The sequence below is a fragment of the Elephantulus edwardii genome, unplaced genomic scaffold, assembly GCF_000299155.1.
Source record: "Elephantulus edwardii isolate Elephantulus edwardi_28Jun2011 unplaced genomic scaffold, EleEdw1.0 scaffold00092, whole genome shotgun sequence".
Classification (NCBI taxonomy): Eukaryota; Metazoa; Chordata; class Mammalia; order Macroscelidea; family Macroscelididae; genus Elephantulus; species Elephantulus edwardii.
Genome location: NW_006399842.1, coordinates 1,311,374 through 1,337,524, shown reverse-complemented (window position 1 = coordinate 1,337,524; position 26,151 = coordinate 1,311,374). Strand labels below are relative to the sequence as shown.

General features: G+C 45.4%; 1 protein-coding gene across 1 annotated transcript in view; it reads right to left on the bottom strand.

Moving 5' to 3' along the window:
• Positions 1 to 6,408: 6,408 nt before the first annotated feature.
• Positions 6,409 to 26,151, bottom strand: part of TTLL11 (tubulin tyrosine ligase-like family, member 11) — a 395,726-nt gene continuing 375,983 nt past the window's right edge. The window contains exon 9 of the mRNA XM_006890745.1: positions 6,409 to 6,698. Within this exon, the coding sequence (XP_006890807.1) occupies positions 6,409 to 6,698 (290 nt within the window). The remainder of the gene's footprint in view (positions 6,699 to 26,151) is intronic.

The window sequence follows — 26,151 nt, the reverse complement described above, 5'->3', positions numbered from 1 at the left end:
GATCTGAGACACACAACCTGGGGCGCATAGTGAGCCACAGAGCACAAGCCAGGTCTAACTCCAACGCCCTCACTCTTTCCATAACTCACAGCCTCATCTGGGAGATTCTGCCTCTGTTTTCCCAAGCTGATGTAAGAGGTTCTGAAGGGAAAACATCCCTGAGCTCCTGCTGTCTCCACGGCCTGATCAGAGGCTGCGGAGCCCCGGAAGGAGCTGACAATGTCTCTGGCCTGAAGACTGTGGTCCTGGCTGAGATCTTAGCAAACGCTGACTTCCCGTTGGCGGAAACGAGCCACTTGGTGTGCATGTTACGTTACTCCAGGGCTGCAAAGAACACATTTTACCTTGCCCTCTAAGACAGACTCAGAAGCAAATTGCCAGAAATGAGGAAAGCAGCTGTTTTTGCTATTTTATGCTAAATCTCAATGGTGCTCTGTGTGTGTGTGTGCGCGCGTGTGTGTTGAGAGAGAGAAAATGAGAGAGAGCGCGCGCGAGTGCATTATGATTCATGGTTTCCCCAGTTATATCAAATCAGGACTTTTGGCTACTAGAGACGGAGGTAATTGAATATGTTGACTGTTCTGCAAAGCTCCTTTGTCTCCAGGAACAGGAAGGGGGTGGGGGGTGGGGTGTAGAGAGAGAGAGACTTATTTCATGAGGAAGAAATTCAAATTCCATCTGGGGGAAATTTCTCTCTCATTCATCAAACCAAATGGGAGATTGGCAAAAATATCAATCAAGGTGAGGTGGATTTGGGGCTAACACACACTGTGGTTAATTTAGCTCGCTGAGAGGGGAGGACAGCTTTCTCAGCCACTGGGAACATGAGCACCCTGACGGGAGGTTTCATCATTTTTGAGCTCCAAGGGAAGGTGCTCAAATGCTCAACATTTCAAGCTCAATTCTCAATTATACGGCTGGGGAATACAGGACATTAATCAAGAAATGGGGGGGAAATTAAGCTATTTTAGAGTAATACTCTGCCAATCACAAGGCGAAAATCCTGGTGTCGGGGGGGAGCATCAGGAGCCATTTTTCAGTCTGTGAATGTCCTCAAATGTGTGAAAATGCAGGAAGGTGGGAGGGAGAGAAGCCTACCCTTTTGACTTCATTTGTCTTGACTGACAACCACGCTCAAGGAGCTTTTACCTTCATCCCTTTACACTTTGCAGGAAAGCAGAAAATCAGGCTAAAGTAACACATCAGCACAGCACTTGGTTTATATAACACGTTCACATATGTCATGCTTTACATAATTTCATCATATGTCCCCAATAATCAAGTGAAAGAGGACTTGTCATCCCATTTATGTGACAAGGGGCTGGACCTGTATGGAGTCCCCTGAGTCCTTCTAGGGTACCCAGCAGAATAAGAACCTGCCAGAAAGCCTTAAGTCCCAGATCCACAGATACCAACCAACCAGTGCCTTTTTGAGATGTGAATGTCCATGTCTGTAAAGGAGGGACAAAACTTTCTCCCAACTGGGTTGCTGAACGCATTGAGGCGCCATAGAAAGTCGTTATAGGACCAAGGAAGGAACATGAGATGTGGAGCTAGGGGCCTGGATGCGAGTTCTAGTGTGGTCTTTCTTCTATTGTAAGACCTTGGACAAGTCATTTCACCTCATGAGCATCAGCTCCTCCATCTGTGAAAGAAGGGTGATGTGAAAATCCTCACCCTGCACCAGGTTGCTGGGAGGACGGGAGGAAGCATGTGAATGTATTTTATAAACTGTGAAGCATTGAATAGATGTTGCAGATTCATGTGAGAAAGAGAGTTAATTCTAGAAAGGCATGGAACACCACTGCCAAAGTCTGGGCACCTTCTCAACCTGGTCTATTCCTAACCCCACCACTCCCACCCTATACCCACGTGTACAGGATTGTTGTTGTTGTTATGTGTAGTTCAGTCACCTGTGACTCATAGTGACCCTATGTAAATAGCCCTAAAACCTGCTCTATCTTGTGCCGATCTTACTGTCTCTGACACACCTACCCCCGTTACCGCAGTCACTGAATCAATCCATCTCATCAACAGTCTTCCTCTCTTGTGCTGTCCCTCCACCCTCTCCAAGAACTGGTCCTGCCTTGCAACATGTCCACAGTATGTCAGGCAGAGCTTCAGAATCCTTGCATCCAAGGAGCATCCTGGCTTCACCTTCTCTAGGAAGAACCTGTTTGTTCTCTTAGCAGTACATGGTATATTCAATATTCTTCTCCAGCACCACAGCTCAAAGGCATCAATTCTCCTTCTATCATCCCTAGTCATTGTCCAGCTTTCTGATGCATATCAAGTCATTGCAAAGACTATGGCCTGTATCAGGCACACTTTAGTCTCCAGACTGACACTGTTGCTCTTCAGTACTTTGGAGAGGTCTCTGACAGCAGACTTTCCCAATGTAGTTACTCCCTTTAAATTAAATCACCTGCCAAAATGCAGGCAATATAGCATTGAGGAGACAGGCTGGGCAGGACAAATTGAGGTGCAGTCCTGGTTTCCATGGCTGAATGGGAAAGGGTTTTCTAGGAGGGCACAAGTACCTAAACTCTGACACTGAGAAACATGGAGCAATGAGCCACTTTTGGGTCAGAGGAAGCCATTGTCTACTTAGTGTCATGGGATGGCTGAGGTGCCCTGGGGAAAGAATGAGCCAGCTCGGGACATAGAGTTACTGAGTGAATTGGGCTATGTTTAGAAACCTGTGACCTGTAAGGGCATCCGCAGACTAAGCAGAGAAGCAGACCTGTAACACTGCCTCCTATCCTACACGACATCTGTATTCTCTTAACAGGCACATGCGGGCCCAGCTCTGGAGCAGTTGACACAACTGTCTCGAGGAAAGCTAACAGTCTGGTGGGAGAAAATGCTGTGATACTATTGGCTGTCAGTGTGCTGATCAAGGAACTTTTTAGGCTCTTAGAGTGACTCATTCTGTTTGGGTGGCTATAGAAAGGGCATTGGAGCTAGACTTTGAAAGATAAAGTTGTCACTGGACAAATGTCATTCAAGTCAGTGCAGAGTGGGACGAGGCTTAAAAGTACAATAATGACAGATACAAAGAACTACAGGATCAGAGGTCCTGGGGAAGGTGCAGGGAGAACAGAGACTATTTGGAGGTATATAGATCTGGATGTTGTTTTTAGGGTAGAGAGAAAAGAGGCTCAATTATAAGGGGCTCTGAGAAGGGACAAGCTTTGGATTAAGCAGGAGATGGTGTGGTTAGCTCTGTGGGTCTTCAGCTTCTTCTAAGTGGACAGGGATGGAAGGTGGCTTGGGGGCAGTTGAGTGGCAGGGAGAATGATGAAGTCCAAGCGAGAGGTGATGCATTTGAACCAAGGAGACTGGGCAGAGGCCTCGAGGAGAAAGAAGAGGTATCCAGGAAGACTGTGGCTTACGCCTCCTTGAGTCCCTCCTCTGCATTTGGGGAGGAGCCTCTGAGCACAGCCCTTGATACGACTGCACTGAACCCAGAACGTCTTTATAAGGACTGGTTGCAGGCTCCATTCTGGCGAGCCCCCTGGGGACAAAAAACCTTCCCTCACAACAGAGGGAATGCTGAGCATATCAGACAGAAGGAAAGACATAGACAAGGTCCATGTGGAAGGAAGTTGTTCAAGTGCACACTAGAGGCAAGATGAGCATGGCAGGAAAGGGTGGGTTGGGGCCAGTGGGCCAGTTCTGCTGATGTTCTCTGTCCTCTGGAAGACATTGCCCTCCCTTGCCTGGTCCCACCAACTTTTGATATACATGCTCCATACAGAAAAGCCAGAGACTGTTCTTCTTGTCCATTCATCCAACCCTGGTGGGTTCAGCCCTCCTGGCATCCAGCCCAAGGGGATAGGTACACACTGTGTGGACAGATCAGAGAACTGTGTGGTTTGGGCTATTGCAGTGCCAGCCATAGTGGGCTGCTGACAGGAGGAAAGAGAGGCAGACCTGGCCCTGGGGAGCTGGTGTCCTCAGAACAGGGGACAACAGCCCATGGTTGCTGAGATTAAACAGACAAAGAAGAAGGCAAAGAACATTGCATAAGATAGATAAAAAGCGTGTGAAAATTGGAAAAAAAGAAAGAATGTGCAAAGGCACAGAGGTGTGAAGTTGTAGCCTGCTCTAGATCTAGTGAGATGGGATGTGCTTCAGTGGGAAAGGGAGCAAGAGCAGGAGAGAGTGGGAGAGGAGGCTGGGTGTGCCCTTGGTCTTCCTAAGGAATGGTTTTATCCCACAGGCAGAGCAAAAGGATACTGGCACAACAGGGAGCCGGGCTCTGGGCTCCTTTGCTGTGTTCTAGAAGGAAAGATATTTCTACTTCTGCTATCACTTCAGTTATATCCTGTCAAATGAGGTGGCAGTCACCAAAGAAGGTAAACACTAAAGACTGCCTGTTAGCAGAGGGAGAAGCCTCCTTTCACTCGGCTGGTAGTGGAGCAGCCTCTAAATTCTTCCTGTTTAATGGTCTTATGAGAAAAAAAAAAAAAGAGAGAGCCCAATTTGTCACATCATGGCCTCTGGAAAAATGGCAGCCTCGTTGTCCTAACACTCAGTGCTGAGTATGTAGCTTCAGGGCTGCTGGGGGTGGGGCTCACTCGGTCCTAGTCTACAGAGGAAGAGGTCCTCCTAGGAGAAGGGACGCCCTCGTTCACAGTGACTTCCCCGGGGTGAGAGAGGATGTTCCCTACCTGAGAGCTGAAGCTGCATATTGCCCCAGCTACACAGATGGGATTCTATGTATTGACAGCATTTAAAAAATAAAACAAAACAAAATCCCAAGTGTGTTTGGTGGGTTTTAGATTGGAGTGTTGTGTTTCATTTTGGTGTTTGACAGCCTTCTGAAAACATACTTCAAGAAATGGTGTAAAGTTAGAGTTTTGTTTGAAACACGTAGCTGGGGACCGATGAGCCAGGACCCGTTGGCTTGGTCCTTGTCTGTGAAATCCATTTGCTGTGGCAGAGAGGACTAAAGGGGCAGGGTCAGCGTCACCACAGAGTGGACCACGCCAGCACACTGTGTGGCAGAGGGGGCACTGGAGGTCCCCACCTGGCTGTGGCGGACAGGATGGTCGGGCCCACCAGTGGTTTGCACTTGGAGATGGTAAAGCATGCTAGGAAGAAGAAATAGAACTGTCACTTGTCTTGGACAAATTTCCATCCTGCCATAGCCCACTCCCTTGCCCCACATTTGCGAGCATTTTCTGAGTCCTGGGAGTTCCCAGTGTCCTCAAATACTCTTCCTCATCTTCTCTCTGAATGTAATGCTCAGCTCTGTCCAGGACTTCAGAGTCCTTTCAAGAGCACCTTCTGAGAAATGACTATGTTAACCTCAAAACTGAAACAGAATCTGCAGGGTTTGGCTTGACCGGAACCATCTCCTACTTGCCTTGTCATCCATGGACCCTGGACCCTGGCTTGCCTGCAAAGTGTCACCTTCAGCTGCCTCCAGGGTTTCCCTTCTGAGAAGCCTAAAAAGTTTTCCTGGGGACAAAGACAGAGACAAGGAAAAGGTCTCTTGGACGAAAGACCATGGCTCCCTTTCTCCTCTCATCAAGTCTAACCCCTGGGATTTTGACCTGAATTTACTCCCTTTCCCTCTTCTCAGCAGTCTGGCACATCCAGCTCAGTCCCGAGCAGGCCCAAGTCCCCTGGTAGTGCTGTGTGAACCTGCTTGCGATGGACTGAGCACCTCATCTATCACATGTCCATTCAGAGGGCATGTGACCCCAGGACAGGCAGGCTGGAGAGAAGATCCCTACTTTGGGGTCAAAGTTCAACAAAATCCAAAAACCTCTGAGGATCCTGCCAGTTCCAGAGACACAAGGAACTTGTCTTAGGTACTCCTTAATAAATTCTTTCTTAATTAATAACAAATAATATTGCCGCAATGAGGCAAACTAATGAAGTAAATGAGGCTAATCGGCCACCTCCGCCCGAGTAGCACAGGATTAGGTTGGGAGATCAGCACACGCCTACTCGACATTTCCACCTCATTTTCACAGGAAGAGTGGAAGGAAGTGAACACGACATTCCCAGGCTCCCACTGCAGACTCTCGGAGGCCAGACACACCCAGGATTGCCCTCCCAGGAGCTCTTCCCTCTCCACAACTTGCAGGCTCTGGATTGCGGGTGTCCTGAACAGAACAGAACCCCACAGATGCTTCCTGGGAGCCCATCTGTCACATTCTGGACACCAGTGTCCACTGGGGAATCACAGGTGGGGTGGCTCGTCCAGAGGTGCCTAGAGGAGGAAGGCAGTGAGAATCAAACGGTCTTTGAAATCAGGACCTGGAGAAGATCAACAGGACTCTAGGGCAGGAATCCTCAAGGCCAGTCTCTTCTCCACAGGCAGGAAGCTCAGAGGTTCCTGGAAACCCTGCGGGGGGGGGGGGCTTTCTCCTTCCAGGATGGCGAGGCCCCTCAGGAGACGTGTTTGGGCTGGGAGAGCTTATTGGCACTGCTGGGTTGAGGTGGGGAGGTGCCCTCAGACAGCTGAGCTGAAGGGGCAGCTTCCTGGGGGGTGCTGCTGCAGGGAGGACGGCACCCCGAGGTGCCACTCCGGCCGTACATCAGGCGTTTCTCATCCAGCAGGGAGAGGTGGTATTCACACAGGTCGATCAGCGAGGCCACCTGCTCATGGAGTGGCAGCATCTTGAACTTCCTTTGAGCCAGGTAAAAGAAAGCCTCTATGAACGCCTGCAGACACATTCCTGTGGACAAAAAGACTGGCATTAGGCAGTATGTACAGGAGCCCCTCACAAGTTGCCTGGAAGGGCCCAACTCCATTACTAGCAGGAGTCAGCCTCTCTTCCGCCCCTCTCCCACCCTCATTAATCACAACCAGAAGTCACAAATAGCACAAGAGTTAACATCCTGGGTCAACTTGGCTAGTAGCTAGTCACTAGTCCAGGTATTGCAATGATGGTATTTACACATGATTAACATTTAAGTCAGTTGCTCTTACGTAAAGCAGATTATGCTGTAATGTGAGTAGGCCTCATTCAATCAGTTGAAGGTCTTAAGAACAAAACTAAAGTCTTGGAGAGGAGAAAGAATTCTATTTCAAGACTAACAAATTCTGTTGGAGGTCACAGTTTCCTGCCTATGGTTTTTGGATATTCTAGAGCCCACAATCTCATGATCTGGTTCCTTAAAACCAATCTCTTTCAGTGTTCTTGGGACTTAACTTTATGGAAGGAAGTGATGTAGTAAGGAATACACCAGGCTGCTAACCGAAAGTTTGTTAGTTTGTGTCCACCAGATGCTTCGAAGGAGAAAGATAGGCAATCTCCTTGAAAGGCGAAATATTTACAGCCTCAGAAACCCGATGAATAATCAGTATGAACTGAACTGACTCAGTGCCAATAAATGAGATATTATGGATGAAGGAACTAACATTCAGAGAGGTTAAGCAACTTCCTTAAGGTCACGAAGCAATAGAATGGGGATTCAAACAGATTCCTAACTTTTTGAACTAAGTTGAGCTTAGTGTGGAAGGCACAGAGTCTTCTCAATGCTAAAGTGAAAATGAACCCTGTGATCCAAATTAATAGGATTTTCTGGGATCCTTGTGAAAGGTGACACTAAATTGGACTGGAAAAACAATTTAGGGGAGATGGGCTTAGGCTGTGCAAACCCTGCACCTTTTCAGTGGCCCAGCTTCCCCAGCTTGGAAGGGTTATTCACCTACACCTGTCACTGCAGGCAGAAGTTCTGGCCTGGAGTTTGTAAATTCTAGGTTATATATGGATCCTGGGACTGAGAGCTCTTTTTTCCTTGGGAACTTAATCTAAGCAAAGAAGAGGTTTTCCTTGGTTTCCTTCCAAGTCCATCAGAGCTTTTTTGCTTTGCTTTTTTCATTCCAGATGCCCTGTAAGTCCTCTACACTGCTTGGTCCTGACAGGAGGGTTTGGGAGAGAACAGTGCCCTGACGAAAAATGCTTTTAGTATAGACAGAGCCCTGATGTGGCAAAGACAAAGGAAATGTGGCCTCACTCTAACCTTAGAGACATATCCCAATTTCTTCTTCTGGACCAGGGCTCTCCTGAATTGCGTATGCATCTGATTCTCAGGGAAGAATTAGATGTAAATTGTACCCATCAGAGGCTGGTAAAAGGGGTACCTCTGCAGAGGGGGAAAGGCCTGGATATAAAGCCAAGGTAACCTCATACTAGTCTCAACTCTGCTACTTTCCAACTGTGCAATTTAAACAGCCCCCCTTCAAGTGTGGTTGACCTGGTGCCAAGCCCACACACTGCATATCCATGGTCCCTGACAAGATAAGGAGCCTCCGGCCAGCATGTAAATCACTGTGGTCATCCATCACGTTGTTTAATTCAGTTGACACTATTTGTAACAGGTTTCTCTCTATGAAGGAAGCAGCTCATTGTTTACATTCTGGTTCAGGCTTCTTGTCGAAACTGTAATAGCTCATGGATTTTAACTCTGAGGGGCACTGATTGCCACAAAGCTTCTCAGCTGTAACGTGCACATGAATCCCCACAGTCTAGTTAAGATGCAGATTCTAGGGGACAAGGATGCATTTCTAACAAGTCTCTTTTTGATGCTGAGTCTGCTAATCTCTGGAAGCAGCAAGAAGAAAAAAATTCACAGCAACTTTTTACTCAACAAATAATTCCTTTAATTTAACTGATAGTAGTTATTATCAGAGCTGCAATGCACATTAAAAAACCCCCAACACATTGATGACCTTTTAGGGAAAATATATGCATGGCACATCATGTGGAAGAAGACATTTTAGAATGAGAAGTGGTTCATATATGTTGTACTTGGGTTTTTCATTGCTTGTCAGTATTTCCAAGTTTTCTATAATAAACATGTATGCAAATACTATATGATGGGAAAATTTAGAGGATGGAGAAAGGTGACACAGAGGCAGTTGCTTCTAATTATAAGCTCTTTGCTCACTATTCAAATTTGAAGTCTTGAACATGTGTACTTTTCAGAAAAAAATACAGTGTAAACATTCTGGATGTATATTCCACTATAATAAAAATTTAAAACAAAACATATATAATTAAAAATATACATATCTAATCTCTTCCTGTACCAGTCAGATCTGATTTGATGGTACACATAAAAATAATACAATAAAAATTAAAAAAATATATATATATAAACTAGAAGGAGAAGGGAAATGAAATGGACACAGACTCATTTCCTTGCATGAATCCTTCACATTATGCCCACGATACTCTTGAGTCAGCTTCCATTGTGTAGATGAGGAAACTGAGACCTAGAGAGAAGAAATAACTTGCCTGCAGATTACACGCCGGTAAGGGTTATGGAGTCAGATAAAGGCTTGGGTAGGAAGTCAAAGCCTGGCCTTAGAAATTGGCCAATCCTTCATTTTGTTCTCAGAGACTCTTTCTCTGCACTCCTGCATAGAACACGGTGGGGTTAAGTGAGAACAGACAGGGTCGGGTAGAAAGCAGCACACGGAACTCACAGGAAGCAGTGAAGCCCATCACTGCTGGTCTGTGGACTCAGAGGAGGCTTGTGGAGAAGAGGTATTTGAGATGGGCTAGGAAGAATAGGAAGGACATTTAGGGGTAGAGATAAGATGAGCATATGGTACAAAAAGGGACTGAATAAGGGCAGGGAAGTGAGGGGTACAGTGCATGAATAGTCCGGGGTGACTGTAGCACGACCACCCAGGAAGAGCTTTGCCAGACTAGGCTGCTGAGTCCAGACCCCACTGAAGGGCTGGAGTTAATGGCACGGTAAGTGAGTGGGGAGACTTTGAAACTATTGAAGCAAAGCTATGGTGTCGGGTACCTGTAACAACCAGACTACATTTTCCTGTCTGGTGATTACTATATTTTTATAGTGATACTAACTTTACAGATTTTTTTTTTGGGTGTGTGTGTATGTGTATGTGTATTTGTTTTTTATTCCCCAAATGAAATCTCATCAGAGTCCAATATATGAGGCAGGAAGGGGCCCTTCCCAATTCAAGCTAGCTAGGCGCGGCTTAGAGTGGCAAATGAGGGACCCTGCCGCACCATCAGTAAATAACAGAAGCAGGACTAGAACCCTGTCCTTTTGATTGTACCCTCAAAAAACACCCTACTGACCCTCTAAAAGAAAACAGCTCAAAGCAAGAAATAATTACACCAAACTCTTCTCAGGCTGAGAGAAAGGGCTGTCTACATACACCAAGCTGGAGTCTGAAGGGACCCGCAGGGTGGAGGAGGCGATACTGTTTCAGTTTGTTTACCCCAGTCTCCCAAAACTGCTTTCACCTGCTGTGTTCCCCCCCCCCCCAAGGGGCTGTAAATTTGAGTTTGACAAGCGATTATTTTGACTCTCATTCTGTTAAGGTGGCCCAGGAAACAGTGGCCTATACCACATCCATATTCACCAAGCTTCTTCAGAGAAGATAGCCTTTTTAAGCTTTTAAGGGGCAGGAAAAAGAAAGCAGGAGGGAGCAAATGCCAGCAAACTGATCGCAGCTTTACTCTGGGGTTGGGGTTGTCAGAGGTCCACCTGGAACCTCTAGCTTTTTCCAGATCCTCATGAGAAGTTGAGGCCTCCATTGTGGGAGGCAGAGCAGTCTTTTTCTTTCTGTATTATTATTTATGATAAAAATAAAATAAGACTGTTAGCAGAAAGTGCAGTAGAAGTTTATACACTTACCTCCCTTTAGAACCTGGGTCCTCACAGACTGATCTTCCGAGCCCTCTCTGTCCACAGGAAGATGTGTTTCCCTCAGCTGTCCCAGTAACATTCACATTTACTTGGCTTGGAATGATAGAATTTTGTTATATTGCTATATGCAGTCCTCTGAACTATTACTCTAATGGTTACATAGGATCCTGGACCAGGAATTTCTGCAACACCTTGAAACATGTGAGAAATGCAGCTCCTCAGACGGCCTCAGGCCTGATGAAATCAGAAACCTTGGAGGTGAGCGGCCAGTAATCTGCATTTTTAAATGGTGGTCTAATGGCAAGAAGCTGCATTGTAATCCCAAAGGCACATGGTTCGAGGCCACCAGCTGCTCCACAGGAAGAGGCTGGGAAATCTCCTTTCATAGAATTAACTGCCTCTGAAAACCTGCTGGAGGGTCAGCCATGAGTTGGTTCTGACTCGGCAGTACACAACATAACAGGGGCTCTGGCAGCATGGTGGGTTAAGCATTGGGCTCTTAGAGGAAAGGCCAGAGGCCTGCATGCACCAGCCTCTCTGTGGATGAAAGATGCAGCAAAACCAGACAAGATTTAACTCAGAACTCACTGCTGTTAAATTGGAATCAGCTGATAGCTGATCCTCTGGTGAGTTTTTAGATGTTGTAAATCGATTCTAGAGGAGATTGCCCGTCTCTCTCCTGCTGAGTCACTGGTGGATTCAAATAGAGAAGCTCTGCTTTTTGGGTTGGCAGCACAACCGTCCACAGACCAGGCCACCAAGGCTCTGTCAAGGTTTACAGCTTCGGAAACGTGGTGGGCAGAGTTCTATTCTGTCCTATGGGGCTGCTAAGATTTGGAATGGACTCCACAGCTGTTGGTTTGTTTGGGTTTGGAAGTTTTTGGACCCTCTGGTCTGAGCCGTTTTTATTCTCTAACTCTACAAATTACCCAAGATAAGGACTGTCACCAGCTCTTTTCTCCCTCTGGCCCTTGACGTGCCTAAGTTGCCCCAAACTGAGAGAAGCTTCACTCTAAGCTAAAAATGTCTACATTTTAAGATACTCCAAATGAGAGGAAACACACTCTGTTATTTTTAAATGACTAATGACGGAACTGAAAGACCATGGAATTGTTCCAACTTTGCATTTACTTTCTGAGAAGTCACATCTCCCTGGGTTGACCACTCAGTGGGGGAGTGTTCTGACATCTTCGTTTTAGCCTTGCCCTGTTCTATGAGCCTCTGTCCTGATGTCCTCAGGTGATTTACACCAGTGTGGTGCTAGAAGATCTGCACAGAGAGCCCTGCAAACCAGGGTCAGATGTGGGATTGTATTCTGAGGATGTTGACAGGCCACTGGGGAGTTTTGAAATGGTATGAATGCTTACCTGTTGTGAGATCAAACGGTAAGGGGCACACGTGACAGAAAACAAGGCCATCCATCCATTAGTACAAGCGAGAGCTGACAGCTGACCAGAGTGGCAGTCAAGAAAGTAGTGGGAGGCTTTCAGATTCTGGATAGGTTTATAGGTGACCCCAACACCATCCATGATCTATGGATGGATGTGGGTGTGGGGTCTGTATGGGTCTCTATGAAGAAAGGCCTCTAACGTCAAGCTGAAGGGACTGGACTTGTCCTCAGGTCCAATGATTTTCAAATGTTCAAAGCGTAAGGTTATTGCGGTCTTCACCAGAAATGTCCAGAGATTCTGTCACTTGAGAGTGAGACCTCAGAAAATGAATTTGTGACAGTGGCTGGAGTTAGCTTGCCGGGGGCTTCAGGCACATTTAGAAATGGACCACTCCACCATGGCCATCTTGAAGTTTTTAAGGAAGCTATGGAGTAACAAAGTTGAGAGAGATCTTAGAGAAGACTTGTGCTGGGTGGGCAAGGACAGAACTGACTTTCTCCTTTGAAGTTCCAGTCCTCTGTGGGACACCCTCCTGCCACAAGCAAAGTCTCAGAGATGACTCAAACCATGTAGGGAAAATGTTGGAAATTCTAACCCTCTTCCTTGTTCCCTTATCAGTCCACCCGCCTCTGGGAAGAATCTTCACAGCTTTGACTAGGGACTGGGAGCATCTCTTTGATAACATTGCTTTAACTACCTTCTACAATAAGAAGGAATAAAGGAAAACAATAACAGTCAATCTTTATGGAGCCCTCATCAATCTATACCAAGACCAATAAGCTGCTGTTCGCATGCAATAAGAGAACATTGTTGTTTCTATGTGCCATTGAGTTGCCTGCAACTCATAGTGACCAGATCTACAATAGCGCTATAGCCTGCCCTATTCTGAGCCAGTCTCACTGACTTCGGCACACCTACCCCAATTTCCCAAGTTACAATCTCATCTGGAATCTTCCTCTCTTGTGCTGTCCCTCCACCCTTCCAAGCACGACGTCCTTCTCCAAGGACTCATTCCTCCTGTCCATGCGCCCAAAGTATGTGAAATGACGCTTCAAAATCCTTGTGTTCAAGTCAAATTTGAACTTGTTTTCACCATCAGACTTGTTTGTTCTCTTGGTGGTCCATGGTAAGTCCAATACTTATCTCCAGCACCACAACTCAAACACATTGGTTCTTCTTCTGTCATCTTAAATTATTGTCCAGTTCTCTGATGCATAACACGTAATTGCAAAGACCATGGCCTGGATAAGGCACACCTTAGTCCCTAGACTGACATCATTACTCTTTAGAACTTTGGAGATGTCCCAGATAGCAGACTTTTCCAGTGTAATTTGTCTTTTGATTTCTTGACTGCTCATGCCAAGAGTGTTGATAGTGTACCCAAACAAGATCAAATTGTTGACAACCTCAATCTATTCTCCATCTGTCATGGTGCTGCCAATTGGCCTAGTGTTGAGAATTTGTCTTCTTGATGTTGAGCTTCAATCCATATTGAAGACTACAGTCTTTGACCTTCTGCAGCAAATGCTTCAGGTCCTCCATAGTTTCAGCAAGTGAAGTTGTGTCATTTGCAAAACACGGACTTTTGATGAGTCGTTCTCTAATTTTGATACCACATTCCTCCTCATATGCGTTTACTAGACCACTGCATAGTTTAAAAATCAAGAAGTGTATCAGGCATGTATCCTTTGTCCAAACCTATTCAATCTGTTTGCTGAGCAAGTAATTAATGAAGTCCAAGTCTATGAAGAAGAGTGTGGCATCAGGATTGGAGGAACACTCATCAACAACCTGCATTATACAAGTGACCCAACTTTGCTTAATTCAAACAAGGGAGACCTGAAGTGCTTAGTGCAGAAGATCAAAGACAATAGCCATTAATAAGTATGCATCTTAACATCAAGAACACAAAGGTCCTTACCACTGGGCTAGGGAGCAACACCATAATAGATGGAGAAAGGATTAAAACATTAATGTTTTCATCTTGCTGGATCCACGATCAACACCCTCGGTACCAGCAGTCAGGAGATAAGGAGATACATTGCAATGCTATCATTTTGCACCTGATTCAGGCCATGGTATTTTCTATTACTTGCTATCCATCTGAGAGCCAGACAATGAATAAGGGCACAGAAAAAGAACTGATTCCTTTGAGTTGTGGTATTGGAGAAGGGTACTTAGCAAACATGTATTTCTTGGAGAGGTTGTAGCCAGAGTGCTCTTTGGAGGCAAAGATGATAAAGCTTTGTCTCTCACACTTTGGGTATGTTGCTAGGAGAGGCTGTTTCTTGGGAAAAGATATAATGCTGGGAAGATATAATGCTCTTTCAATGAAAGAGAGGAAGACCCCACAAGGAGATGGACTGACATTGTAACTGCAACAATTAATTCACTCAAGCGTAGGAGAGATGGTGAGGACGGCACAGGAGAGGACAGGATACTGATCTGTTACTCATAGTGTTCCTATGTTCGACTAGATGGCACCTAACAATAACAACAATATCACGCATGAGGCTCTGCGCTAAAGTGTGCACAGGCATTATTTAAATAATCTAACAAGAACTTCTTAAACAAACATTATTATTAATTTCATTTTATTTTTAAAAAATTTTTTAATTTTCATTTATTATTTAATGTATGTGTACCGTCAAATGTGATCTGACTGGTACAGGAGGGGATTGTCCCTCCTTCTCCAGCAGAGCATCTGGATTCAAACCACATACCTCTGGGATTGCAGTGCCACTTTTTGCCACTAGGCCACCAGTTGTTGTTGTTGTTAGGTGCCATTGAGTCCTTTGCAACTCATAGCGACCCTATGTACAACAGCCCTAAACCGTGCTCTATCCTGTGCCAATCTCACTGCCTCTGACACACCCATCCCGATAACCCCAGTCACTGAATCAATCCACCTTATAGAGGGTCTTCCCCTCCTGCGCTGTCCCCCTACTCTACCCAGCATGATGTCCTTCTCTAAAGACCTGTCTCTCCTTAAACATGTCCAAAGTATGTCAAACAAAGCCCCAGAATCCTTGCCTCCAAGGAGTAGCCTGGTTTAACCCTTTCCAGGATGAATCTGTTTGTTTTCTTGGCAGTCCATGGTACATTCAATACTCTTCTCCAGCACCACAGCTCAAAGACATCAATTCTCCTTCTATCCTCCCTAGTCATTGTCCAACTCTATGAGGCATAACAAGTGATTGCAAAAACCATGGCCTGTATCAGGCGCACCTTAGTCTCCAGAGAGACACTGTTGCTCTTGAGTACTTTAGAGAGGTCCCTAACCGCAGACTTTCCCATCGCAATACGTGCTTTGATTTCCTGGCTACTGGTGCCAAGAGTGTTGACCGTGGAGCCGAGCAAACTGAAGCTGTGAACAATCTCAATCTCTTCACCATCCATCCTGATGCTACCGATTGGTCCAGTGGTGAGAATTTTTGTCTTCTTAATAATCTCCTCCTCTCTAGCCACCAGAGCTCCCTTAATTTTATTTTATTTTTAAGAGACTTACCAAAGTTACCAAGAAGTTATGTGCAGATACCAGAGACTATTCTCTTAATGCCTTTACTATTGGTTTTTAGCTTCAAGAATCCTTCAAGACAATGCCAAGTTGGAAAAGTAATTCCAGGAATTTAGAACTAAAAACTGCTACCTGCCTTGGCCTGAGAACTGGAGCCTCTTCTATCTCAGCTGGGTGTCAGCAAGAAGGTGCAATGGAAGCTGTCTGCCTTTGAAAACAGGCTTTCCCCACCTGCCTCCGACATGTGAAGATAAGCTGTTGAGTATTTTTTTGAAACTTCATTTGGGTTGATAGATGTCGCTGGAGAAAGCAGCCTTTGAAACATTCTGGTTGCCGCCAGACTCACGTCTCTCGCTCGAGACTGCCACTTGGATATTGGGATGCGGCCCCTGACAGACCACGGCCTCATTCTGTCAATCCACTGGGCAGGGGTGGGCCCACGGGCTCATCTGGCCCAAAGATCTCTCCTCTCCACTCTCAGGGAGGGAGGAAGCCTTGCACACAGGACTTAATGAAAGTGCCCGTAGCTGCTTTACAATAATCTATTCTGGGGCTTAAGGATGGAAACAAGAATAATACTATGCATAACACTTTCCAATTTATAAAGAATATCCCTTTCCTGATGTGGTGCTTACAGCAATGCTCTCAAAAGGGCATTATTACAAGTAGTCCTTATATACAGTTGGGGTTATGGGCCTGGAGAAACCAAGTAGCTTGTCAAGGTCACCCCATAAATTGCCAGACCAGTATTTAAACCCAGGCCTATTCAACTCTCAAGCCTATACTTTTATTCCTATGCCACACTCTTCCTTATTATCTGACATTTATATATTATTTTATAGTTTACAGAGCACATTTGCATATATGATATAATTAAATCCAAATCATTGTTGACAGCCAGCGATATTATTCCAGACTGATTATGAGGAGGCTTTTTTCTCCCTTCTAAAAAATACCTGCGTTTCTTTGCTAGTAATTCTATTTTAAAGGTACTGGAGTGCCGACTAAGACAGCTGCTTGCCAATTCCTTCTCGCTCTCCAACCTTTAAATCTCTTTCTTATTACTCACCTAGAATAGACATTTCTGTCTCACAATGAAATTTTAAATGTATAAGTATACACGTTTCCTGCTTAGAATCATTGGTAGGAAATAAAGCTGAATGATCTTGACTAGAATTAGCTCAGTGATTCCTATCTGTGTGGTGAAATGTTCCCCAGAAGAGCTGTACGTGAAGGCTGCACAAACTCCAAGGTGGTTAATCACAAGAACTCCAGTCCTGTCACCATCTGCAGGGCGATTTTGCAGCCTGGCTCCCTGTCTGTCTGTCACTTCAAAGTCCCACCAGATCTTACCATAGTCTCTCCAGCTTGGGTCTGGGGTCTTAAAGGATCCCATAAACAATAGGTCAAGCCTGAGAATTTCCTGTAAGGGGACATTTGACATGTGGAATAGTGCCTGGGTGTCCAATGAGTTGGTCATGGTCCCAATTCTATCACTTTCTAGATGTTTAATTTTTAGTAAGTTGGCCCTCTCTGGGTCTTAGTCTCAGTAATATCTGCCCTGAGTGGTTTTTATAAGGTATCATCCAGAAAAAGTAAGTACAATGCTTAAATATAGTTACACAAATGCCTTTGGTCATGGCCCACCATTGGTGTCACTCTTCACTTTGCCTGGGGTGCTATCACATTGTGGGTTGCATTTCCTCTTTTATTGTGGTCAGCTGGCTGCTGTCTCCCTAGGGGACTTCAGGTTTCACACTTGCTACACCCTTAACTCCAAGCTATAGTGGGCACTCAACAGTTATTTGTGGATTAAATATGTCTACGGACCCACATTATAAAACTCAGAATACCTCATCATTTTCAAGTCAGAAGAGCCTCATAGCTGACCCTCCAGTGGATCTTCAGAGGCTATAAAATATGCAGGAGGGGACTGCCCACCTTTCTCCCTTGGAACTGCTGATGGATTTGAATGACCAGAGAGGTGCAGGTTTTGAATTAGCAACACAGCATCCTATCAACTACATCACCAGAGTGCCTCAAATTAAAAGGAGAAAAATTATGCAAGACATCAGGACACACTATATAGTTCTCAGCTTTGGTCTTATCATTTCCCCTTCTGTAATATGAGGAAGCCGGGCCATGCATGCTCTCAGGATTCCAGAAGCTGGGGAAATGATGGTGGCATCTGCGTGTTCTTAAAAATAGTAATAACTGAAATCACAAATGCACACTGGGGCTTTCTGTCCACTGGGACTCACACAGAGCTTTGCGCATATGCCCATTTAACGTCAGGACATCCCTATGAAGCTAGTTCCCTTTCTGTTTGCACAGATGGTTGCGAGGGCTCAGTTCTGAGAGGTCCCAGCGCTGGTCCCAGGTCACACTGCTGCATGGTGGTGGCCCAAGATTCCCAGCAGTGCCTGACTCGCCTCTCCTGCCCACCAACGAACCTCAGGTCCATCCTTTGAGAGAAGAAAAGGGGCATCTGGCTCCTGCTCTTCCCTCTCCAGCTCAGGAACAGACATTTCATACACACTCTGCATTTAAGAGTTACAGCAACAGGAAGTCACTATCACCTTTGTCCTTGGCTAGACGGAGAAATTAATAAGTGTCAGGCCTGAATCATAAATAGACCTTGCAGATAAATTGTTACCCCCAGAAGCCTGAGGCATCCAAATAACAAACATAATTGGAGAAGAAAATAACTATTTCATCATTTCACTAATCATGGGTCATAACACTAGCCAGTGTGCAATAATCCAGAGGTCCCATTCCAGCCCCATCTGGTGTAACCCTCATCCTGCCAGGACAGTGACACAAATTCCTGAGTCACCTTCTGAGAGGACAGTATGGTCACTGTTGCCTGCAGCCGCTTTGTGCTAGTGTCGATCCTTCTCATGGAAATAATGCCTCCATTGTAACCTTCAGAGGCTCAAACTCATTCTTTCCGAGTAGTCTAGATGAGGGTGTATATCCAGAAAAGAGAGTTTGTGGCAATTAGTTGCAGTTGATGGCCAGTAAGAACTACTCCTTGATGCCCTCTTCCTCAAGTAGGGGTCCAAGGCCCGTGGCATACCTGCCATACTCTAGATATGCCTGTGTTCAGGTCTCAGGCTTAGAAAGGGTTTCTGATAGAACAAAACCCAGGCCCTGTCAGGATAATAACAATGATAATAAGAATCAACAAGAGCAACTGGGATACAGCATGTGCTTTACACGTTTCAGGCAATGTGCTCAGCGCTTGATGGACACTTCCCATTTAATTTTCGAACAAGACCTTTCATCATGGCTCATCTCATCCTTTGGCCATTTTTCCGTGTGAGTAGATTTGTTAACTGGGTGTAGCTATAGGCTTCTGGGGCTCAGATGAGGTAAAGCCACTCACTCCCCTGCTGTTCAGACCGGAAGCGGTGATGGGGATTGAGCCCTGCATCTGCCCTCTCAGCACGGTGACTTCTGTTGGCGTTAGGTTTACTCAGGGAAGCAGAGTAATGGCTACAAAGCCTGTTGTTGTTGTTGTTGTTGTTGTTGTTGTTGTGTAGCATTGAGTCAGAACTGATTCATAGCTGACCCTGAGAGGTCATAGGTCACACAGGAGGAGATTGCTCATCTTTCTCCCATGGAGCAGCTGGTAGATTCGAACATTGTACCTTTGGGATGGCAGTACAGGTCCTTACCACTAGGCCACCAGAGCTGAGTTTGTAGAAAAAATAATCTCTATGATTGTCCTTCTGGTCTCCTGTAGTTTTTCAGCTAGATTCTGAGCCCTGGACTGGTCTCCTTGGCACTGCTAACAATGGTCATCTGGTTTCCTCTTGATTACTTCTAGTGACTGAATGCTCATTACCTCCCCTGGAGGCCCATCTTCTGTGTACTCTTTATTCTTGGCTAAAATGTGTAAAGACTCTCCATTGACCCCACATTTCCACACAACAACTCTAGTACTATTTTTTTTCCACAAAGCCTTTCTGAGGAGATTTCTAAGGCAGCAACTCTGTTAATTCAATGCTACAAATGCTCACTGACCACCCATCAGGTTGACACAGAGATGAACATGCCCCAGTTCTCTGGGCGGTAGTGGTAAGACAGCAGGAGTGGAGAAGGGGAGAGAAAGTTGGATGGGCCAGTGTGAGGAAGAAATGCGAACTAGGGAGCAGATAGGGTTAGAACACAGAGAAAGAAGTAAATGATAGCCTAGGAGAATAAACAAAGATTAAAAATTCAGGTAGTAAAATGCTAGATGTAGAAAAGATTACAGTTGTCAATGATTTCATTTTACTCTAATCCACAATCAACACTGATGGTAGCAAAAGTCAAGAAATCAAAAGACATGTTGCATTGGGAAAAGCAGTTGTCAAAGACCTTTCCAAAGTGCTAGTGAGCAAGGATGTCAGTTTAAAGATCAAGATGTGCCTGACCCAGGCCTTGGCATTTTCAGTTGTTTCCACTGCAGCTGAAAGTTGGACAATGAATAAAGAAGATCCATGACGTATTGGTACCTTTGCATTGTGGTGGTGGAGAAGTGTCCTGAACGTCCCATGGACGGCCAAAAGGAAAAACAAAGTGCTCCTTAGAGGCAAGGATGGTGCAACTCCATCTCACATGCTTCGGGCATGTTGTCAGCAGAGGCCCATCCTTGGGAAAAGCCATCATGTTGGGCAAGGTCAGAGAAAGAAAGAGAGAACCTTAACAGGAAGGACTGGCACAGGGATTGTCACAATGGACTCAAGCATATCAGAGATCATGAGGATGGCACAGGATAGGGCAGGGTTCACATCTGAGGGTCACAGAGGCAAAATTAGAGTCGACTCGATGACACACAACAACAACAAACAAGAATGCGGCTACACTGGTGAAAGTCTCACCTCTCACTGACTTACTTCCCCCAGTTTTTGTTTACCCTGTTTACACTAGATGTTTAGACTGTGAGCAAACTACTTAGTTAGCAATATCTAGCATTTATGCATTTAAAAAACCCAAATAAATCTGTAGAAATATTCTGTATATACAAATATACATATGCCTTTTTACACATGGAATGTGTAAAAAAGCTGGTAGATTTGAACCACCTGTCTTTGGGTTGGCAGCACAGCTCCTTACCCCCTAGGTTAACAGAAGTCCCTTATCTGCAATAAAATTTTTACTACAAATTAAAAAAAAGAAATTGTCCTAAGTGCTCACAAGTAGGTGAAGAAATCCTTTTTAAAAATCTTGCTGTACATTTGTGCTGTGGAATTCTATCTAGGTTGGGCCTCCCCCCTATGTGTATTGTAAGGGACTCTGGTGGCATAGCATACAACGTGTCGGGCTGTTAACCAAAAGATTGGCAGGTCAACTCTATAGGTACTTCTGGAGAGAAAGCTGGACAGTCTTCTGCAAGGATTTGTAACCTTGGAAAGCTGATGGAGGGTCGCTCTGGGTCGGAATCAAATCAATGGCAGTGGATTTAGGTGGGACGGTAGTGGATTTGGTTTGAGGTTTTTATGTATTGTACGGCACTTAAAGAAAATTTAACGGTATTCCTTGGACATTTTTTTTTTCTATATTGGCATATATCAATCTACTCCAATTTTTAACAGACTACACAGACTAAAGATGACAGAAGAGAGTGCCTTTGAGTTGTGGTCCTGGAGAAGAGTCTTGAACATACCATGGACCACCAAGAGAAAAAACAGGTCTGTCTTACTGAAGGTGAAGCTCTATCTCACATACTTTGGCCATATTGCCAGGAGGACCCAGGCTTTGGAGAAAGACATCATGCTTAGAAGGGTGGAGGGACAGTGCAGGAGAGGAGGATCCTGTATAAAACGGACTGACTCTGTGACTGGAGTAACTGGGGGTAGGGGTGTCAGAGACAGTGAGACTGACTCAGGATAGGGTGAGGTTCAAAGCTATTTTGTGCATAAGGTCACTGTGAGTCTCAGGCAACTAATAATGGTATGTAACAAGAACAACAATACATAGAATTCCACAGCACAAATGTACAGCAAGATTTAAAACAAAATATAAAACACCCACCAAAGTCTTCCCTTACCTGTGAGAATTTGGGCCATTTTCTTTTTTTTTTTTACAAAATTCTATTACAATTAAGGGAGTTCTGTTAACCTAAGGAGTTGTGCTGCCAACCCAGAGAAAGGAAGTTTGAATCCACCAACCGCTCTTGAAAGATGGGCAATCTTCTTTGGGATTTATAGTCCCTGAACACCCATTAGAGGGTCAGCGATGAGTTGATTCTGACTAGACAGTACATAACAACAACATCACAAATAAGGGATCAATGAATATATTGGTACATATATCAGGACATTCTTAAAAGAGGGATAACATCTTACTAGTGGAACCTCTGAGTCAAACAGGAAGTGTGTTTTGAGAGTTCTTGCTACATTTTCTTGGACTTGGGTCTTAGAGGGTAAGCAGGCAGGAGTTAGTAGAAGTCAGAGTTGGAAAGAAGGGTCTTAGAGAGGAACTAGATCACACAAAGGGCATTCATTGGGTGTTGGGGAACAGATTCCAGGACTGCAGCGTCAGCTTGGCAGGTGAGCTTTGGGGTTTGGGGGAGCAATGGGAGGAAGGGCCAGAGAGGTGGTTGGTGCCAGGCCCATTTAATGTCCCCAGCTTATCAGCTCTCCCTCCACATCCTCGGCAATCCTCAAACATGCCCTGGGATCTTACAGTCTTTTAAAAAAGACTGTTAGAGCACATCTCCCTCTATTTCTCTGCTCCCTAGCTGAGTTGGACTTCCCAGAAGAGATGCTGGCACTGTGTGCGCCTCCTTGCCTGGTCATCCACCCAAACTACTCTTGCCAAATGCACTGAGCGCCTTCCAGTCCCATCTTCTTAGCTCACACTCTGCGGCATTTGATATTGTGGAGCCCACTTCTCTGTGAAGCCCTCTCTCCCTACTGCTGAAACACCTCCTTCCTGATGTGCTTTCTCTTTCTGGAAACTCCTGGCTCAGCCTCTCAGATCCTTTGCCGGCTCCTCTCAGCTTCATTCTGTGTCTGAGCCCTCCAGGGCACTGGGGACTGGGCCCCCCTTCTCTCTCATCTTGTCATTCCTTCCCGAGGCTTTAAATACCTTCAATGAGTCAATGACGTCCACATCATTATCTCCAGGCCAGCCTGCCTTTTGGCCACTGGGATATCTCATTAGCATCTCAAAGAGCCGGTTAAAAATGGATCTCATGGCCTTCCTTGCACAGTCCCGCTTTTCTTCTGGTCTTACTCTTTTCAATAAATGTGTCTCCACCCACCTGACTGCTCAACTTGGAAGCCTGGGAACCATTTTTTAAATTCCTCTCCCACAGCCCCCATCTTTCCTTGACATCCCAGATAATACACCACTCCAACCAGGTGAGACAGCTATCCTTCACCAGGATTCTGTGTGGATTCCCACACAGTTTCCTCACCGGGCCTCCTGCTGTTACAACTGCCCCCACCCCTTCATCTTCCAGAATATTCTTATAGACCCACAAACCAAATAATGCTATTCTTCTGTGTGATTTGGCTCTTGTCTGCCTGTCTCTTGTGTCCGGCATGTCATCACCTACTCCCTCTGCCTGGGACACCATCCCCAACTTAGAATTCACTCAGTTGAGGCTGGGATCTCTGCTCAAATATTACTTTTCCTTACAGATCTTACTGGCTTAGCTCCTGTTAGAAATCAACACTTTTCTGTTATTCTAGGAAATAAAAAAAAAAAGAATTATACTGGGAAAATCTGTGGCTGGGGACCTCTCCAGAGTACCGAGAAACAATGATGTTAGTTTAGAGACCAAGGTGTGCCTGATGTAGGCCATGGTCTTCGCAATAGCTTGTTATACATCAGAGAGCTGGACGATAACTAAGGATGAGAGAAGAATTATTGATGGTTTTGAGTTGTAGTGCTGGAGAAGAATACTGAACATACCATGGACCTTCAAGAGAATAAACAGGTCTGTCTTGGAGAGGGTGAAACCAAGTTTCTCACTGGAGGCTAGTAAGTGTATAAGCTAGGAAGTGTCTAAGTGTAAGTATATTCCATCTCACATACTTTGAACATGTGGCCAGGATGGACACCATGTCCTTGGAGAAGGACATCATGCCTGGAAGGGTGGAGGGACAGCACAAGAGAGGAAGACTTCAGATGAGGTGGATTGGATAGATGGCACAGTAACTGAGGCAATGGAGGTTCATGTGTCAGAGTCAGTGAGACTGGCTCAGCACAAAGCAGGTTGCAGAGCTGTTGTACGTAGGGTCACTATGAGTAGCAGGCAGCTCGGTGGCACATAACAACAACAACAACTTAAAACTTTATCATAATAGGTAACAAAATGTTCACTTCTGTATGTCTGGGCTCAATTTCTCTTTCACAGATAGCTGCATGAGGGTCTTTGTATATGGTAGTCTCTTGTTGACTGACCAAATGCAATATGCAGGCACAGTGCATGCTGCATGGTAGGTTTCTGGTAAATGATAAAGTTCTCCTCTTGTCTCTTAGCTTTACCACTGCCAGGTCTTACTACATGCCTTCAACAGTCATTTGTTGTTGTTATTGGGTGCTGTCCAGTTGAGTATAACTCATCGCGACCCTGTGAATAACAGATCTGAACCCTGTCCTATCTTGTGCCATCCTCATCATCCTCAACACATTTTAACCTGTTGCCATGGTCACTGTGTCAATTCATTTCACTGAGCGGCTTCCTTTCCTTCGCTGACCCTCCACCTTTCTAAGCACGGAGTCCCTTTCCAAGGAATAGCCTCTCCTAACAGCATGACCAAAGTTTGTGAGATAAAGCATCACCATCTTGCCTCCAAAGAGCACTCTTGTTTTATCTTCCCCAAGACATATCTGTTTGTTCTTTTGGCAAAATATCCCCGGGATATTCAGTACTCTTCTTCAACATCACAGCTCAAAGGCATCACTTCTTCTTCCATCATCCTGATTCACCGTCCAGCTCTCAGTTGCATAGCAAATGATTGGAAAGACCATGGCTTGAATCAAGCACACCTTAGTCAGCATTCATTTAGTGAAGAACCACATTAAAGTTCAAATTCAGGCTCTTCGTCTTGCATGCGACTGGATGACTCTGGCTTATACACTTCATTTCCGAGAATCTCTGTTTCTGCGTCGTTGTCTAGCTCTATCCACCACACACCACCATCAGATAGATTCTGACTCACAGTGATCCTCCATTAGGTTTCAGAAGCCGTAAATCTTTACAAGCAGAGACTGCCCATCTTTGTCCCTCAGAGTGACCTTTCCGTTGGTAGCCTGATACATTATGCACTATGTCACTAGAGGCCCTTTTGGCCTCGCTCTTGGGAGAGTCAAATGAGAAGACAAGGATGCCAAATATCAGGTGTGAGCCCTGGCCCATGGAAGAGGCCATGGGAGTGTGAACCGCTTCTTGATTGTCTTTAAGACACCGAAAGGGCCAAGTCTGGCAGAACAAATGATCTGCAGTCTTGGAGTTGAGCAACTCAAGGAAACCTATCTGATTTTAGATATTCTTTGTCTCTCAAAGATGAGGGATCAGGCACAATAAGTAACCAGCTAGAGGCAGCTACCTTCCCCACTCACCACGTTTGCTTTCAATTTAGAACCGAGACCTTCTGGAGTATACAGAAGAGTACCATCAGCAAACACTGGGGTGCGAGTGGTGCCCACTCACTTAGAGGACAGAGCCCTGTCCTCAGGAGGGTCTCCTCCGAGTTGCTCCTCAGAGCCAGCCTGTCACTTGGAGAGGTGGCGGGAGGCAGATCATTGTCAAAAATAAGACAGAGCAGTGGGTTTCAATTTGACTCACATTAAGAATGTCACTTTAGAGCACAAATAAGAGAGAAGAGAAATGCTCTTTTATGCGGGAGTTTATTTTTGTCACTTTGTCAGAGAGAAATTGCAGCCCTGAGGGCATTGGAGCTGCACAGAATTACCCAAAACATTAACATGCAAATTGCCTTCTTTAGAGGAGGTAATTTTATTAGTGCACAGAATATTTCTCTCACTGTACTCATGCCCAGGAGTGGAGATGTCTAGGGGCCAGTTAGGGCCACAGCAAAGGGAGCGTTCTCATCTTGGTTAGGAAACCCAAGGCCTCCTTTCCTTGTGACCGCCTGGTGTCCCTGGATGCATGACATGCTACGGTATCAGAGCTAGAAAGCCGTCCTTTCTCGTTTCACAGTCCATCAGTAGGTGCCAAGAGTGTGGAGAGCAAGTGACACGTTCAAGATCCAAGTGGCACGTTCAAGATCCTACAGCACCAATGGCAGAAGAAGAGGTATAGCGAAGGCCACACATGCCTTGTGTCTCAGATGATGTGAGCGACAAGGACCTATTGGGGGTCCTAACAGCCGCTGCTCTGAGAATAAGCAATCTAGTGAAAAATTCCATCCATCCAGTTTCTTCATTCTTTCTTTCAATAAGCAGAACCTATCTGCTAGCTGGTATTCAGGCATGAGTCAGACGATGATGGTATTAAAGAGCTCAGTGTCTGTCTACTAGGGGTAGTAGGGGGTAGGGGAGGTACAGATATGTATGAATACTTAGGACCCAGCAAGGTAAGAACTATCAGAGGGGAGAGCTAAGAGCTGTCCAAGGGGA